Source organism: Cebus imitator, unplaced genomic scaffold (assembly GCF_001604975.1).
Source record: "Cebus imitator isolate Cc_AM_T3 unplaced genomic scaffold, Cebus_imitator-1.0 Scaffold202, whole genome shotgun sequence".
NCBI classification, from domain to species: Eukaryota; Metazoa; Chordata; class Mammalia; order Primates; family Cebidae; genus Cebus; species Cebus imitator.
The window spans coordinates 4,155,241-4,172,026 of NW_016107517.1; the positions used below are offsets into that span (position 1 = coordinate 4,155,241).

Below are 16,786 nucleotides of genomic sequence, written 5' to 3' on the forward strand. Positions count from 1 at the left end.
TGATAAAGGGGATATCACCACAGATTCCACAGAAATTTAAACCATCATCAGAGATTATTACAAACAACTCTATGCACATAAACTAGTAAACCTGGGAGAAATGGATAAATACCTGGACACTTGCCTCCTCCCAAGCCTAAGGAAGGAAGAGGCCGAAACCCTGAACAGACCCATAACAAGGTCTGAAGTTGAGGCAGCAATTAAGAGCCTACCACCCAAAAAAAGCCCAGGTCCAGACGGGTTCACAGCTGAATTCTACTAGACATACAAAGAGGAGCTGGTACCATTCCTCTGAAACTATTCCAAATAATCCAAAAAGAGGGAATCCTTCCCAAATCATTTTATGAGACCAACATCATCCTGATACCAAAACCCAGCAGAGACTCAACAAGAAGAGAAAACTGCAGGCCAATATCCATGATGAACATAGACGCAAAAATCTTCAATAAAATACTGGCAGGCCAATTGCAACAGCACATCAAAAAGCTTATCAATAATGATCAGGTAGGCTTCATCCCGGGGATGCAAGGCTGTTCAACATACGCAAGTCTATAAACGTAATTCACCACATAAACAGAACCAAAGACAAAAACCACATGATTATCTCAATTGAGGCAGAGAAGGCCTTTGACAAAATTCAACAGTGCTTTATGCTAAAAACCCTCAATAAGCTAGGTATTGACAGAACATATCTCAAAATAATAAAAGCTATTTATGACCAACCAACAGCCAATATCATACTGAATGGGCAAAAACTGGAAGCATTCCCTTTGAAATCTGGGAATAGACAAGGATGCCCTCTCTCACCGCTCCTATTCAATATAGTACTGGAAATTCTAGCCAGAGCAATCAGGCAAGAAAAAGAAATAAAGGGTATTCAAATAGGAAAGGAGGAAGTCAAATTGTCTCTGTTTGCGGACAACATGATTGTATATCTAGAAGACCCCATCGTCTCAGCCCAAAATCCCCTGAAACTGATAAGCAACTTCAGCAAAGTCTCAGGATACAAAATCCATGTGCAAAAATCACAAGCATTCCTATACACCAATAACAGACTTAAAGTGAACCAAATCAAGAACGAACTGCCATTCACAATTGCCACAAAGAGAATAAAATACCTAGGAATACAACTAACAAGGAACGTAAAGGACCTCTTCAAGGAGAACTACAAGCCACTGCTCAGCGAAATAAGAGAGGACACAGATGGAGAAACATTCCATGTTCATGGTTAGGAAGAATCAATATCGTGAAAATGGCCATACTGCCCAAAGTAATCTACAGATTCTACGCTATCCCCATCAAGCTACCAATGACCTTCTTCACAGAACTGGAAAAAAAACACCTTAAACTTCATATGGAACCAAAAGAGAGCCCGCATAGCCAAGTCAATTCTAAGCAAAAAGAACAAATCGGGAGGCATCACACTACCGGACTTCAAACTATCCTATAAGGCTACAGTAATCAAAAGAGCATGGTACTGGTACCAAAACAGAGATATAGACCAATGGAACAGAACAGAGGCCTCGGACGCAAGGCAACATATCTACAACCATCTGATCTTTGACAAACCTGACAAAAACAAGCAATGGGGAAAGGATTCCCTGTTTAATAAATGGTGTTGGGAAAACTGGCTAGCCATGTGCAGAAAGCAGAAACTGGACACCTTCCTGACACCTTACACTAAAATTAACTCAAGATAGATTAAAGACTTAAACACAAGACCTAACACCATAAAAACCCTAGAAGAAAATCTAGGCAAAACCACTCACGACATAGGTGTAGGCAAGGACTTCATGACCAAGACACCAAAAGCATTGGCAACAAAAGCCAAAATAGACAAATGGGACCTAATCAACTCCACAGCTTCTGCACAGCAAAAGAAACAGTCATTAGAGTGAATCGGCAACCAACAGAATGGGAAAAATTTTTTGCAGTTTACCCATCTGACAAAGGGCTGATATCCAGAATTTACAAAGAACTAAAACAGATTTACAAGAAAAAATCAAACAAGCCCATTCAAAAGTGGGCAAAGGATATGAACAGATACTTTACAAAAGAAGACATACATTAGGCCAACAAGCATACGAAAAAATGCTCATCATCACTGGTCATCAGAGAAATGCAAATCAAAACAACATTGAGATACCATCTCACCCCAGTTAGAATGGCGATCATTAAAAAATCTGGAGACAACAGATGCTGGAGAGGATGTGGAGAAATAGGAACACATTTGCACTGTTGGTGGGAGTGTACATTAGTTCAACCATTGTGGAAGACAGTGTGGCGATTCCTCAAGGACCTAGAAATAGAAATTCCATTTGACCCAGCAATCCCATTACTGGGTATATATCCAAAGGATTATAAATTGTTCTACTATAGGGACACGTGCACACGAATGTTCATTGCAGCACTGTTTACAATAGCAAAGACCTGGAAGCAACCCAAATGTCCATCAGTGATAGACTGGATAGGGAAAATGTGACACATATACACCATGGAATATTATGCAGCCATCAAAAATGGTGAGTTTGTGTCCTTTGTAGGGACATGGATGAACCTGGAAACCATCATTCTCAGCAAACTGACAGAAGAGCAGGAGATCAAACACGGCATGTTCTCACTCATAGGTGGGTGTTGAACAATGAGAACACATGGACACAGGGAGGGGAGCAATACACACTGGGGTCTGTTGGGGGAAAATAGGGGAGGGATAGTGGGGGGTGGGGAGTTGGGGAGAGATAGCATGGGGAGAAATGTCAAATATGGGGTGATGGGGAGGAAGGCAGCAAATCAAGCTGCCACGTGTGTACCTATGCAACAATCTTGCATGTCTTTCACATGTACCCCAAAACCTAAAATGCAATAAAATAAATTTTTTAAAAAAAGAAAAGAAAACAATGCCTTTCCCAGGGCACCATCACCCTAGCTGTTCAAGAGTGTCCTCTGAGGGAGAATAAAATGTGAGGCTCCCTCAGACAGAAAGGCTGGGAGGCTTCCTAAGGGAGAGGCTGTTCCATTCTAGGGACCTTAGGAGGCCAGGTGGAAAGTCTGGGTGAGAGCAATGTTGGGGGTAAGTCGGAGGTGATGGGGAGAACAGGCCTCCTTGCATCATGAACCTGCCAGCCCAGCTGTGCTGTGTGTGCAAATGCTCACTGGGATAGCTGGAATTCTTAGCAGATATTTCAAGAAGCCAGGAGATTTCTGGGCAGTTTAGTGAGAATTGAAGCAGAAATATCACATTTGTTCCAATTTCTGAGAAAGTGCCTATTTTTTTGGAACTGGTTGTTTAATGAGGCCAAGAGAACTTTCCATGCATCCTTTCATCCACTCAAGAAATATTTATTAGGCTCCAGCCAGATTCCAGGCTCTGTACTGGGTATTGAGGAGCTATTAGTGGACAGAACATCGTCCTCATAGTTCTCATCCTCACGGGGAGACCATACAAACAAATGGAGAAAGAAATTCATAATTATAGATTTTGAAAATGCTCTGCAGGAAACTAACTGGGTATGGTGCTGGAGGAAGATGGGATGATGGGTTGAGATCTAGTTTAGATTGGGTAGTCAGGAAAGGCCTTTCTGAGAAGGGACATTAATCAAAAACCAAATAGAATTCCACTATACATGGAGGCACATGTGTGATCCTGAGAAGAAGTTGCTGGTAAATTAAAGACTTGCAAATCAAAGTGCTTGGGAAGTGCAATGCGGAGAGCCTCTCTGTTGAAAGGAGCCTGCTGGAAAGGTGGCAACGGGCCTGGTCCTCAGCAGTATGCATGCTATGTCTGATTTCCTTACTAGCGAATTCTATGAACATTTAACGTGTCAGCTAGTGTGCAGGGCACTGGGACAAGATGATAAGAAAGCACACTTCGGGAGCCGCAGTGGCTCTGGCCAGTTGTCCTGGCGCTTGAGGAGGCGAGGCTATGTGTTCAAGCCCAACCTGGGCAACATAAGAACCTCTCACTCATTTAAAAAAATAAATAAATAAATAAATAAATAAATAAATAAATAAATAAATAAAAATAAAAAAAGAAAGCACACCTCACTCTTGTCCTCATGGAGCTCACTGTTTTTTCTTTTTGTTTGTTTGTTTGTTTGTTTTTAAGAGTTGAGGGTCCTGCTCTGTCACCCAGGCTGGAGTGCAGTTGTGCAATCATAACTGGCTGCAGCCTCGAACTCCTGGGCTCCAAGCAGCCCTCTCACCTCAGCCTCCTGAGTAGCTGAGACTAGAGTTGCAGGCCACCTTGCCTGGCTGATTTTCAAATTTTTAGTAGAGATGGTTTTGCTATCTCGCCCAAGCTGGTCTCAAACTCCTGGCCTTAAGTGATCCTCCTACTTTGGTCTCCCAAAAACACTGGACTTCCTGGTGTTTTTGAAGCTACCGGGCTTGCAGTGCTACCTGTTAAAGAGGAGGCAGGAAAACCAGAAAAGTGTAAATTGTGACAAGAGCTGCGTAGGAAGAATGCAGGGGGCTATAAGAATAGTGGATCATTTACTCTAGGCTGGGGAGAAAGAGACCAATTAAGAGGTAACTGCAGGCCGGGCGCGGTGGCTCAAACCTGTAATCCCAGCACTTTGGGAGGCAGAGGCGGGTGGATCACGAGGTCAAGAGATCGAGACCATCCTGGTCAACATGGTGAAACCCCGTCTCTACTAAAACCACAAAAAATTAGCTGGGCATGGTGGTGCGTGCCTGTAATCCCAGCTACTCAGGAGGCTGAGGCAGGAGAATTGCCTGAACCCAGGAGGCGGAGGTTGCGGTGAGCCGAGATCGCGCCATTGCACTCCAGCCTGGGTAACAAGAGCGAAAGTCCGTCTCAAAAAAAAAAAAAAAAAAAAAAAAAAAAAAGAGGTAACTGCAGTTGCCCAGAAAAGGGATAATCATGGTTTGGAATAGGGATGATTGCAGAGGAGTGAGAAGTGTTAAGAATTTGGTATAGGCTTTGAAAGTTGGATTACAAGACTTGCTGATGGATTGGATGTAGAGAGGTGACTCCTTTATTTTTCTCTTGAGAAACTGGATAGATGACGGTATCATGTATTCAAGTGGAGAATCCTGGATGGAGGTCAAGTTTGAGGGGACTGATAAAGAGTTTAGATTTGGACATGCTGACCTTAAAATATGGTCAATTGGATATGGAGAGTTGGTGCTAAGACAAATGGTCTATACATGTTAGGGTTGTAGTAAGACGATGAAATTGCCCAGCGAAAGAACAGAGAGAGGAAGGAGAAGTGGATCCAACCCCGAAGACTCTAAAATGTATAGGTCTGATAGGCACTGAGCTGTTGTCTTTCCTCCCTCCCTCCCTCCCTCCCCCGCTTCCTTCCTTCCTTCTCTTTCTCTTTCCTTATTTCCTTCTTTATTTCTTTCTCTTTCTTTCCTTTTTTCTTTCTCTCTCTTTCCTTCTTTCTTTCTCTCTCTCTTTCTTTATTTCATTTTTCTCTCCCCTCCCTCCCTCCCTCCCTCCCTTCCTTCCTTCCTTCTTTCCTGTCTGCCTGATACATTCACTCTTGGTGTTGAGCATTCTATAGGTTTTGACAAATGTATACTGTAATATGTATCCATGATTATAGTGTCATACAGAAAAGACTCACTGTCCTAAAAATCCTCCGTGCTCTGCCTGTTCATCCCACTCTCTCCCCCAACCCTTGGCAACCACTGACCTTTTTAGCTTCCATAGTGTTGCCTTCTCTAGAGTGTCATGTAATTGGAATAACACAGTATTCACACTCTGTAAATTTATATGAAACCTGGAAAAGACACATCTATCGTGACAGTAGATCAGGGTTACTAGGGTTTAGAAGCAGGGATATTACGGGGAGGGTGGTTGACCGGGAAGAGATACAAGGAATCTTTCAGGATGATGAAAATATTCTACACCTCTTTTTTGTGGTGGCTATCATATGATTGTATACATTTGTCAAAACATAGAAATGTACCCTTAAAAAACAAAATCATTCATAATTCAGGCATCCAGAGTCCGTCCCGGTAGCATTCCCGTGTGTGGAGTCCTCCTGCATTCTCTAGGGCCCCCAAAGCCTTGTTTGTTCTCTTCAAGTGTAGATAAATTCAGTGGCTTTGCTTGTTAAATGCAGTTACTGCTTTCATTTACTCAAAGACTCATCTGTAGACAGTGAGAGTTATTTCTTACAACTTTGTCTCTGTGGTTTTGTTTTACAATGGAAGTCAACCGAGTTCTTTAGCTTTCTGATACTCCAGTTTTTTGTAAGCCCACTCAGCTGTTTAGCCTGCATTATTGATTTAAGATTTATTGAGATCTGATGCTTTTTTTTTTTTTTTGAGATGGTGTCTCACTCTGTTGCCCAGGCTGGAGTGCAGTGGTGTGATTTCAGCTCACTGCAGCCTCTGCCTCCCAGGTTCAAGCGATTTTCCTCCCTCAGCCTCCTGAGTTGCTGGGATTACTGGTGCCTGCCACCATGCCTGACTGATTTTTGTAGTTTTAGTAGAGACAGGGTTTCTCCATGTTGGCCAGGTTGGTCTTGAATTCCTGACCTCAAATGATCCACCCACCTTGGCCTCCTAAAGTCTGGGATTATAGGCATGAGTCACTGTGCCTGACCAAGATCTGATGCTTTTTTTTTTTTTTTTTTTTTCTGAGATGGAGTCTCACTCTGTCACTCAGGCTGGAGTGCAATGGCACAATCTCAGCTCGCTGCAATCTCTGCCTCCCAGGTTCTAGCAGTTCTCCTGCCTCAGCCTCCTGAGAAGCTGGGATTACAGGCAGGCACCACACCCAGCTAATTTTTGTATTTTTAGTAGAGGTGGGGTTTTACCATGTTGTCCAGGATGCTCTCGAACTCCTGACCTCAAGTGATCCACTTGCATCAGCTTCCCAAAGTGCTGGGATTACAGCCATCATGCCCAGCTTCTATCTGATGCTTATTATTTGTTAATGAGGTAGACTGTTTTTTTCTAGTAAGTAGTCAGTTTGTCAGATTTTAAGTTAACTGTTTAAGAGAATATTAAAATTAGATCATCTTGAGAACTGCTTAGGTTTATTCAAATGTAATTTATATTAGAAGCAATCTTCTAAGTGTGAATGCTTTAAAGTTCTTTGACTCAGCTGTAAGTCCATTCATTCATTCATTCATTCATTTGAGACCAGGTCTCATTCTGTCACCCAGAGTAAAGGCTGGAGTACAATGGCATGATCATAGCTTACTGTAACCTTAACATTTTGGGATCAAGTGACCCTCCCACTTTAGCCTCCTTGAGTAGTGAGTAATTGGTGCGTGCAACCACGCCTGACTAATTTTTTTTTTTTTTTTTTTACTTTTTGTAGAGATGGAGTCTCACTGGGTTGCCTAGGCTGGTTTTGAACATTATTTATTTTTTATAGCAATTTTGTAAGTGAATTTAGTGATAAGCTGATGTGAGATAGTTGACAGGGTAGTCATCTTGATATGGGGACTAGTCAGAGAGTGGCGATTGTTAAAAATTGGATACCATGGTTTAAATCAAACAGAATATGTAGAGAGAGATTTTATTAAGTACAACCTGGTTGACTGGTCTCATCATTTGTAGTCATTTGAACTAGAGAAACCTGTTCTAGAGTGTTCTTATTTAGATGTTTTTCCTCACCCATCTTGAGTGTTCTTGTTCTGTCTTAGGATATGGTCTACCAGATGACATTGTGATAGAAAAGAGGGGCAAAGGTGACACTTTTGTGGACTGCACGGGTGCTGATATTAAAATCTCAGGCATAAAATTTGTTCAGCACAATGCTGTAGAGGGAATCTTAAGTAAGTATCTGAATGTTTGATGTATTGTTTCTTCTAAGCTTTGAAGGAAAACCGTACTCTCTATGGAAGATAGAATTTAATGAAATGCCACTCGAGTACAGACATACCTTGTTTTGTTCCACTTCACAGATCCTGAGTTTTATACAAATTGAAGGTTGTGGCAACCCTGTTTCCAGCCAGTCTGTTGGGACCATTTTCCTGATAGCATGTGCTCACCTTGTGTCTCTGTGTCACATTTTGGTAACTCTCACCTATTGTAAGCCTTTTTAAAACACTATAGATGATATGCTGATCTGTGCCTGGTGATCTTTGATGTTACTACTATAATTGTTTTGGGGTGCCATGAACTACATCCATATAAGATGGTGAATTTAACTGACGACTGTGTGGGTTCTGACTGTTCCACCAATCAGCCATTCCCCTATCTCTCTCCTTCTGTTTGGACCACTCTATTCCTTGAGACACAGCAATGTTGAAATTAGACCGGCTAATAAACATGAAAGGAAGAGTCACCTGTCTCTCACATTAAATTAAAAAAACTAGAAATGTTTAACTTAGTGAAGAAGGCATGTTGAAACCTGAGATAGGCTGAAACCTAGGTCTCTTGTGTCAGTTGGCCAAGTTAAGAATGTGAATGAAAAGTTCATAGAGGAAATTAAAGGCACTACTCTGGTGGACATATAAATGATAAGAAAGTAAAGCAGCCTTATTGCTGATATGGAGAAAGTTTCTGTAGTCTGGACAGAAGATCAAATCAGTTACCACATTCCTTTAATCAAAGCCTATTCCAGAGCAAAACCCTAACTTTTTCAATTCTGTGAAGGCTGAGAGAGGTGAAGAAGCTGTAGAGGAAGAGTTTGAAGCTAGTAGAGGTTGGTTCATGAGGTTTAAGGAAAGAAGCCATCTCTGTAACATAAAAGCACAAGGTGAAGCAGCAAGTGCTGATGAAGAAGCTACAGTAAGTTACAGAAGATCTAGCTAAGGTAATTGATGAAGGTGGATATACTAAACAACACATTTTCAATGTAGATGAAATAACCTTCTATTGGCAGAAGATGCCATCTAGTACTTTTCATAGCTAGAGAGAAGTCAGTGCTTGGCTTCACAACTTCAAAGGACAGACTGACTCGTTAGGAGCGAATGTAACTGGTGACTTTAAGTTGAAGCCAGTGCTCATTTACCATTCAGAAAATCCTAGAGCCCTTAAGAATTATGCCAGATCTACTCTCCCTGTGCCTTAGAAATGAAACAACAGAGCCTGAATGGTAGCACATCTGTTTATAACATGGTTTACTGAATATTTTAGGCCCATTATTGAGACTTACTACTGAAAACAAAAAGATTCCTTTAAAAATATGATTGCTTATTGACAACGTACCTGGCCATCTGAGAGCTGTGATGGAGGTGTATCAGGAGATTAATGTTTTCATGCCTGCTAATAACATCTATTCTGCAGCCCATGGATCAAGGAGTAATTTCGACTTCCAAACCTTACTACATAAGAAATATACTTCATAAGGCTATAGCAGCTATTGATAGTGAATCCTCTGAGGGGTCTGGGCAAAGTCAATTGAAAACTTTCTGGGAGGGATTCATCATTCTAGATGTCACTAAGAACATTTATGATTCATGGGAGGAGGTCAAAATATCAACATTAAGAGGAGTTCTGGAGAAGTTGATTCCGGCCCTCATGAATGATTGAGGGGTTCAAGACTTGATTGGAGGAAGTAACTGCAGATGTGGTGGAAATAGCAAGTAGAGCCTCAAGACGTGACTGAATTGCTACGATCTCACAAAAATTGGAACAGATGAGGAGTTGCTTCTTATGGATGAGTGAAGAAGGTGGTTTCTTGAGATGGGATCTCCTGGGGAGGATGCTGTGAACATGGTGGAATGACAACAAAGGATTTAGAATATTATGTAAACTTGGTAAAGCAGAGACAGACTTTGAGGGATTGATTCCAATTTTGAACAACTTTCTACTGTGGGTAAAGTGCTATCAAACAAGATCATATGCTGCAAAGAAGTCTTTTCATGAAAGGAAGAGTCAATGTGGCAAACTTCACCGTCTTACTTTTAAAAATTGTCACAGCCACGTTAACCTGCAGCAAACACTATTCTGATCAGTCAGCAGCCATCAACATTGTGACAAGACCCTCCACCAGCAAAAAGATTATGTCTTGCTGAAGATTTAGAGGAGTGTTAGCATGTTTTAGCAAAATAAAGTATTTTAAATTAAGATGTGTACATTTTTAAAAAAATAATGCTTTTTGTGCACTTAATAGACACATTAGAAACATACTACTCATTAGTATAAATGTACATGCTCATCAGTGTAAATACAAATTATTAATTTTTTGAGACAGAATCTTGGTCTGTTGCCCAGGTTGGAGTACAGTGGTGCGATCTCACCTCACTGCAACCTCTGCCTCCCCAGTTCAAGCGATTCTCCTGCCTCAGCCTCCCTACTAGCTGGGATCACAGGCTCCTGCCATCACGTGTGGCTAATTTTTGTATTTTTAGTAGAGACAGGGTTTTACCACATTGGCAAGGTTGGTCTCGAACTTCTGATCTTGGGTGATCTGCCCACCTCGGCCTCCCAAAGTGCTGGGAATACAGGTGTCAGCCACCATGCATGGCCTAAAAAATTATTTTTTTATGTGCAGTGTGACGACTTAGCAAACTTAACACTGAAGTGAAAAATAACCTATTCATGATAATTTGTTAATGTTAGTTTCTTTTCTCTGCAGTGATTTTTTCTTTGAAAACTTTCCAGTGTTGTGGTCTGTGTTCTCTGTATTCAAGGTAGCACTAGAGCGAAGTTATCTCCACATGGCAGTAGTGTTTGTTTACTGGAATCTTTGTATCCCCTTTCTTGGTTCGAGGTCTTTTTCTTCCGAGATACTCAGCAAAATTGCTCTCTGATACTTTTTTTTTCTAGTAATGAAAAGTGCTTTTGTATCTGAGGTCAAATCATTCTTTTTAAAGAATGTTGCTTTTAGATTGTAGAAAATAATTCAAAATAGTCATTTTTTATTTTATGAATTTGTAATTTAGGTAAGAAAATTTAATGGTAGCTTTTGAGAAATATTTAGTCCACATCTAATGTCAGCACCAGGCTATCTCTAATACTGGAAAAGGCACATTACTTCTTAAAGCAGTCAGCGTGTGTTTTCGTCACAGTCGTTCACCGTGGTAAGACTACGCTGGAAAACTGTGTGCTGCAGTGTGAGACGACTGGAGTCACAGTGCGGACGTCAGCAGAGTTTCTGATGAAGAACTCGGATTTATATGGTGCCAAGGTAGAAACACTTGTCCTCTTAGGGAAGTAGTTTGGGTTTAAGTTGTAAATGAATATATGAAATACGGGACCAAGATATGTGTGCGTATTCCTACTCTCCGGTCATCTCTACCAAGTCAGTCAAATTCAACTGTGCAAGGGTCTTCTCATGTAGCATTTTCAAATCATAGGAACAGAAGTAATAAATCTCACAATTTCTTTATTTAGCTTTAAGAGAGGGTTAGACCATTAAAATTATAACTTTGCAATTGTAGATTCACACAGTATTGTAAGAAATAGCAGGGAGAGGTCCTGCATGATGCCCTTCACCAGTGTCCCCTAACAGTAACATCTTGTGAAACTGTCGTGCAACATCACAACCAGAATACTAACATCAGTCCAGTCAAGTGGAAGAATATTCCCATCACCAAAGGAGCTCTTCATGCTGCCAAACTCACCTGCCTCTCTCCCACCAACCTCTTCCTTAACTGCAGGCACACCTTAAGCTGTTTTTTTTGTTGTTGTTGTTGTTTTGTTTTTTTGCTTTTTTGGTTTTTGAGACAAAGTCTTGCTCTTTTGCCAGGCTGGAGTGCAGTGGCACAATCTTGGCTCACTGCAACCTCCGTCTCCTGTATTCAAGCAATTCCCCTGCTTCAGTCTCCTGAGTAGCGGGGATTACAGATGCACGCCACCATGCCTAGCTAATTTTTTGTATTTAATAGAGATGGGGTTTCACCATGGCCAGGATGAAATGGCCATGACCAGGTTTCACCATGGTCTCGATCTCCTGACCTCATGATCTGCTTGCCTCGGCCTCCCAAAGTGCTGGGATTACAGGCGTGAGCCACCACGCCCGGCGCTGTTTTTCATTTCTATTTATTTCATAATTTCAAAAGCGTAAAAATGGCATCGCACAGTATGTATGTGACTCTTTGGGACTGGCGTTTCTCACTTAGTGTAGTTCTCTGGAGCTTCACTTAGGTCCTTGTAGGTACCAGTAGCTTGCTCCTTTTTACTGTTGAGGAATAGTCCAATGTGTGGACTATTCCTCAGTTTGTGTAGTGACTTGTAGAAGGATGTCTAGATTGTTTCCAGTTTTTACCTATTGTCAGTAAAGCTGCTATAAACATTTGGGTATAGGTATTTTGTGAACACAGTTTTTATATAAAAAAATTTTTTTAACATTTATTTATTTATTTATTTTTGAGATGGAGTCTCACTCTGTTGCCCAGGCTGGGGTGCAGTGGTGCAATCTGGGCTTACTGCAACCTCCACCTCCCAGGTTCCTGCAATTTTCCTACCTCAGCCTCCCGGTAGCTGGGACTACAGGCACACGCTGCCACACCTGGCTAATTTTTTTTTTTTGTATTTTAGTAGAGATGGGGTTTTACTGTGCTGCCCAAGCTGGTCTCAAACTCCCAAGCTCAGGCAATCTGCCTGCCTCCGCCTCCCAACGGGCTGAGATTACAGGCACAAGCCACTGCACCCAGCTGACAGTTTTAATTTTTTTTTAATTAATTAATTTATTTTTTCTTATAGATTACTCAGTCTTGGATACGTCAGTTTTTATTTTTTAAGGAGTAAATGCCCAGGGATGCAGCTGTAGGTCATATATATTTAGTTTTTTTTTTTTCAGAGAAACTGCTGAAATGTTTTCCAGGGTAGTTGTACCATTTACATTCCCACTAGCAATGTTTGAGTGGTTCAGTTTCTCCATATCTTCAAGAGCATTTGATGTTTTGACTATTTTTTGTTTTAGCCATTCTGATAAGTGTGTAGTAATATCTCATTGTTGTTTTAATTGTCATTTCCTCAGTTGTTAATAATGTCAAGGATTTTCTCATATGCTTATTTCTCACTCTTATATCCTCTTTACTGAAATAGCAATGACTTTTGCCCCATTTTCTGATTGGATTGTTTGTTCTTTACTATAGAGGTTTGAGAGTTCTCTGTATATTCTAGATACTAGTCCGTTGTCAGGTATGTGGTTTGCAGATATTTTTTGCCACTCTGTGGCTGGTCTTTTCACCTTCTTCATATGGGCTTTTATGGAAAAGAGTATTTTATTTTCATGAAGTCCAGTACATCAGTTTTTCCTTTTATGAGTTGAGCTTTTGCTGATAAGATCTCTTTGCCTAGCCATAGATCCTGATTTTATCCTATTTTTTTTTCAAAAAATTTTATAGCTTTGTATTTTACATAAGGTTGTGATCCGTTTTCTAGTTAATTTCGGTATAAGGTGTGAGGTTTAGGTCATAGTTCATTTCTTTTCCCATTTCGTTTCACTCACCTGTGTAGCTATCCCTCCACCCATACCTGTAGCTGTACATTAAGTTTTAAAATCAGGTAGAGTGATTTGTCCTACTTTGTTTTTTCCAGAATTGTTTTGGCCACTCTAGTTCTTTCGCTATTCAGTTCAAATGTTTGTTAGAATAATTTTGTCTATATCCACAAAAGATCATGCTGAGATTTTGATAGGAATTTTAATAAACCCATATGTCAATTTGAGAAGGATTAACACTTTCCGGTCTTTTAACACAACGTATTTCTCCATTTATTTGAAATCTCTGATGTCCTTTTTTTTTTTTTTCGAGATAGAATCTTGTTCTGTCACCCAGCCTGGAGTGCAGTGGCATGAACATGGCTCATGGCATAGCTTCAGTCTCCTGGACTCAAGCCATCTTCTCACTGCAGCCTCTCAAGTAGCTGGGACCACAGGTGCATGCCACTACACCAAGCTAATTTTTTTTACTTTATTTTTTGTAGAGATGGGGTCTTGCCATGTTGCCCAGGCTGTTCTCCAACTCGAAATCCTCCTGCTTCAGACTCCCAGAGTGCTGGCATTGTAAGCATGAGGCACCGCACCTAGCCACATCTTTGTTTTCTTTCATCAGCATTGTGTAGTCTTCAGCATACAAATGCTGTATGTGTTTTGTTATGTATGCACCGAATTATTTCAATTTTTGGAGTGATTGTAAGTGATATATATTTTTTTTGAGATGGAGTCTTGCTCTATTGCTCAGGCTGGAGTGCAATGGTGTGGTCTCCGCTCACTGCAACCTCTGCCTCCTGGGTTCAAGTGATTCTCCTGCCTCAGCCTCCTGGGTAGCTGGGATTATAGGCATGCACCACCACGCTCAGCTAATTTTTGTATTTTTAGTAGAGACAGGGTTTTACCATGTTGGCCAGGCTGGTCTTGAACTCCTGACCTTTTAGTCTGACCACCTTGGCCTCCCAAAGTGCTGAGATTACAGGCCTGAGCCACCACACCTGGCCGTAAGTGATATTTTTAATTTCAGTGTCCCTGGTATATAGAAATATAATTGATTTTTATATGTTTATCCTATATCCGATGACTGTTGAACTGTACTTATAGGAATGTTTTTGTAGCTTCCTTGGGATTTTCTATATAGAGAGAGTAATGTTACCTGCAAATAGGGGGAGGTTTATTTTTTCATAATATTTATGCCTTTTTTTTCCCTCTTTGCCTTATTGCACTGGCTAGAATTTCCAGCACAAGGAAAGCAGACTTTCTTACCTTATTTTTGATATTAGAGAGAATATATTTAGTATTCCATCAAAAAGAATAAGGCTGACTAGGTTCTTAGATATTCTTTATTGAGCTGAAGAATTTCCGCTCTCTTTCTTTCTTTTTTTCTTTTTTTGAGAATTTTTATCATAAGTGGATGTTGACTTCTTTTTTTTCTGAGTTCCTTTCTCAGGAATATACTGACTTTTAAGGTGTTTTTCTGGATAGATTGATATGATCACATGATTTTTCTTACTGGGAAAAAGAAAATGGGGAGTTACATTAGTTGATTTTCAAATTTTGAGCCAGCCTTGACTCTGTGGCATAAACCCCTCTTGGTCACGGTATAGAATTCTTTTTATTTATTGCTGAATTATATTTCCTAATATTTTGGGAGGAAATTTTGCATCTATATTCATGAATATTGGTCTCTAGTTTTGGTTTTCTGTACTGCGGTTTTTATCTGGTTTTATAATAATAACTTCATAAAATGAATGCCGAAGTGTTCCCTTCTCTACTATTTTGTAGAAGAGATTGTGTAGAATTGCTATTCATTCTTTAGATGCTTGATGGATTTCACCAATGAAATCATCTGGGCCTGGAGAGTTCTTTTTTGGAATTTTTAAAATTATGAATTCAATTTCTTTAATAGTTAAAAGGGTATTCAAATGATCTATTTCATATTAAGTACATTTTGGTAGTTTGTGCTTTTTGTGGTATTGGACTACTTCTAAGTTGTCAGATTTATATGTATAGAATTGTTTGTAGTACTTCCCTATTCTTCTGATATCTGCAGGGTCTATAGTAATGATCCCTGTTTTATGTTGATTGTTTGTGTTTTCTCTCTTTAAAGAACCAACTCTTTGTTTCATTGTTTTGTGGTTTTTTTATCGTAATTGTTTTGTTTTAAATTTCCTTTTTTTTAGTTCTCGTTTTTTTAAATTTATTTTTTATTTTTATTTTTACTTTTTTATGTTCTTTTTATGATTTCATTCCTTCTGCTTGTTTTGGGTTTATTTTACTTGTTTTGGGTTTTCCATCTGAGATATTAGATTATTGATTTGAGACTTTTTTCTCATGTAAGCATTTAATGCTATAAATTTCCCTCTCAACGTTGCTCTAGCTGTTCTGTAAATTTTGGTACTTTTAATTTTTATTCTTTAGTCCATGCAGAATTTAGAAGTGTGTTGTTTAGTTTTTAAATATTTGGAGTTTTACTATTATCTTTCTATTATTGATTTCTAGTTTGATTTTATTGTGATCAGAAAACACACTATATGATTTCAATTCTTTTATGTTTCTAGAGGTTTCTTTTATGGCCCAGGATATGGTCTATTTAGATACATGTTCTGCAAGCAAATGAAAAGAATGTGTATTCTGTTGTTGGGTGGTATATCCAATAAAATGTCAACTAGATCATATTGGTTGGTGGTGGTACTGAGTTCTTTTGTATTCTTTCTGATTTTTTTCTTCTGTCAATTGTTGGGAGAGGAGTGTTTAAGTCTCTCATTATAACTAATTTTGTTTATTTGCCTTTTCAGTGCTATTAGTTTTTGCTTCACATATTTTGCAGTTCTGTTATTTGATGTATGCTCATGCAGGATTGCTATATCTTTTTGGTGAGCCAGCATGATTATAATTATTTTATGTCTACCTCTGGTAATTTTCTTTGCCCTAAAGTCTACTTTATCTGATATTAATGTAGCCACAGCTGGTTTCCTTTGATTATTGTTTGCATGATATATCTTTGTTTATTGTTCTAATTTCAACTTGCCTGTATTCTTCTGTTTGAAGTGAGTTATAGACAGCATATAGTTGAGTCATGTTTTTAATCCACTTTGGCAATCTTGATCTCTTAGTTGTATTTAGATCACTTACACTTAATTATTAATGTTAAGTCTTTAGTCTGCTATTTTATGTTTTCTGTTTGTTCTGTTTTTCACTTCTTGATTTGCTTTTTACTGCCATCCTGTGGATACCAGAACATTTTTCAGAATTTTATTTGTTTTTGAAAATATCTCTTTGTATAGCTTTTTTAGTGGTTGCTCGAGGTTTTATATTATATGTACAGGACATCACAGTTTACTGGTGTCATCATTCATCAGTTCAGGTGAAGTGTAGGTAGCTTGCCTCCCTTTATGACTCTACCATCTCTCTCCCTCTTTTTTTTTTTTTTTTTTGAGCACAATTAACAGAGAAACCTGGCTTTGCATT

The 16,786-nt window shown here is 39.5% G+C and overlaps 1 protein-coding gene across 1 annotated transcript in view; it reads left to right on the top strand.

Moving 5' to 3' along the window:
* The first annotated feature begins 7,392 nt into the window (after positions 1–7,392).
* Positions 7,393–16,786, top strand: part of LOC108317455 (SHC SH2 domain-binding protein 1-like) — a 20,535-nt gene continuing 11,141 nt past the window's right edge. Inside the window, exons 1-2 of the mRNA XM_037745518.1 lie at positions 7,393–7,763; positions 10,947–11,065. Coding sequence (XP_037601446.1) covers positions 7,589–7,763; positions 10,947–11,065 — 294 coding nt within the window. The 5' untranslated portion in view covers positions 7,393–7,588. The remainder of the gene's footprint in view (positions 7,764–10,946; positions 11,066–16,786) is intronic.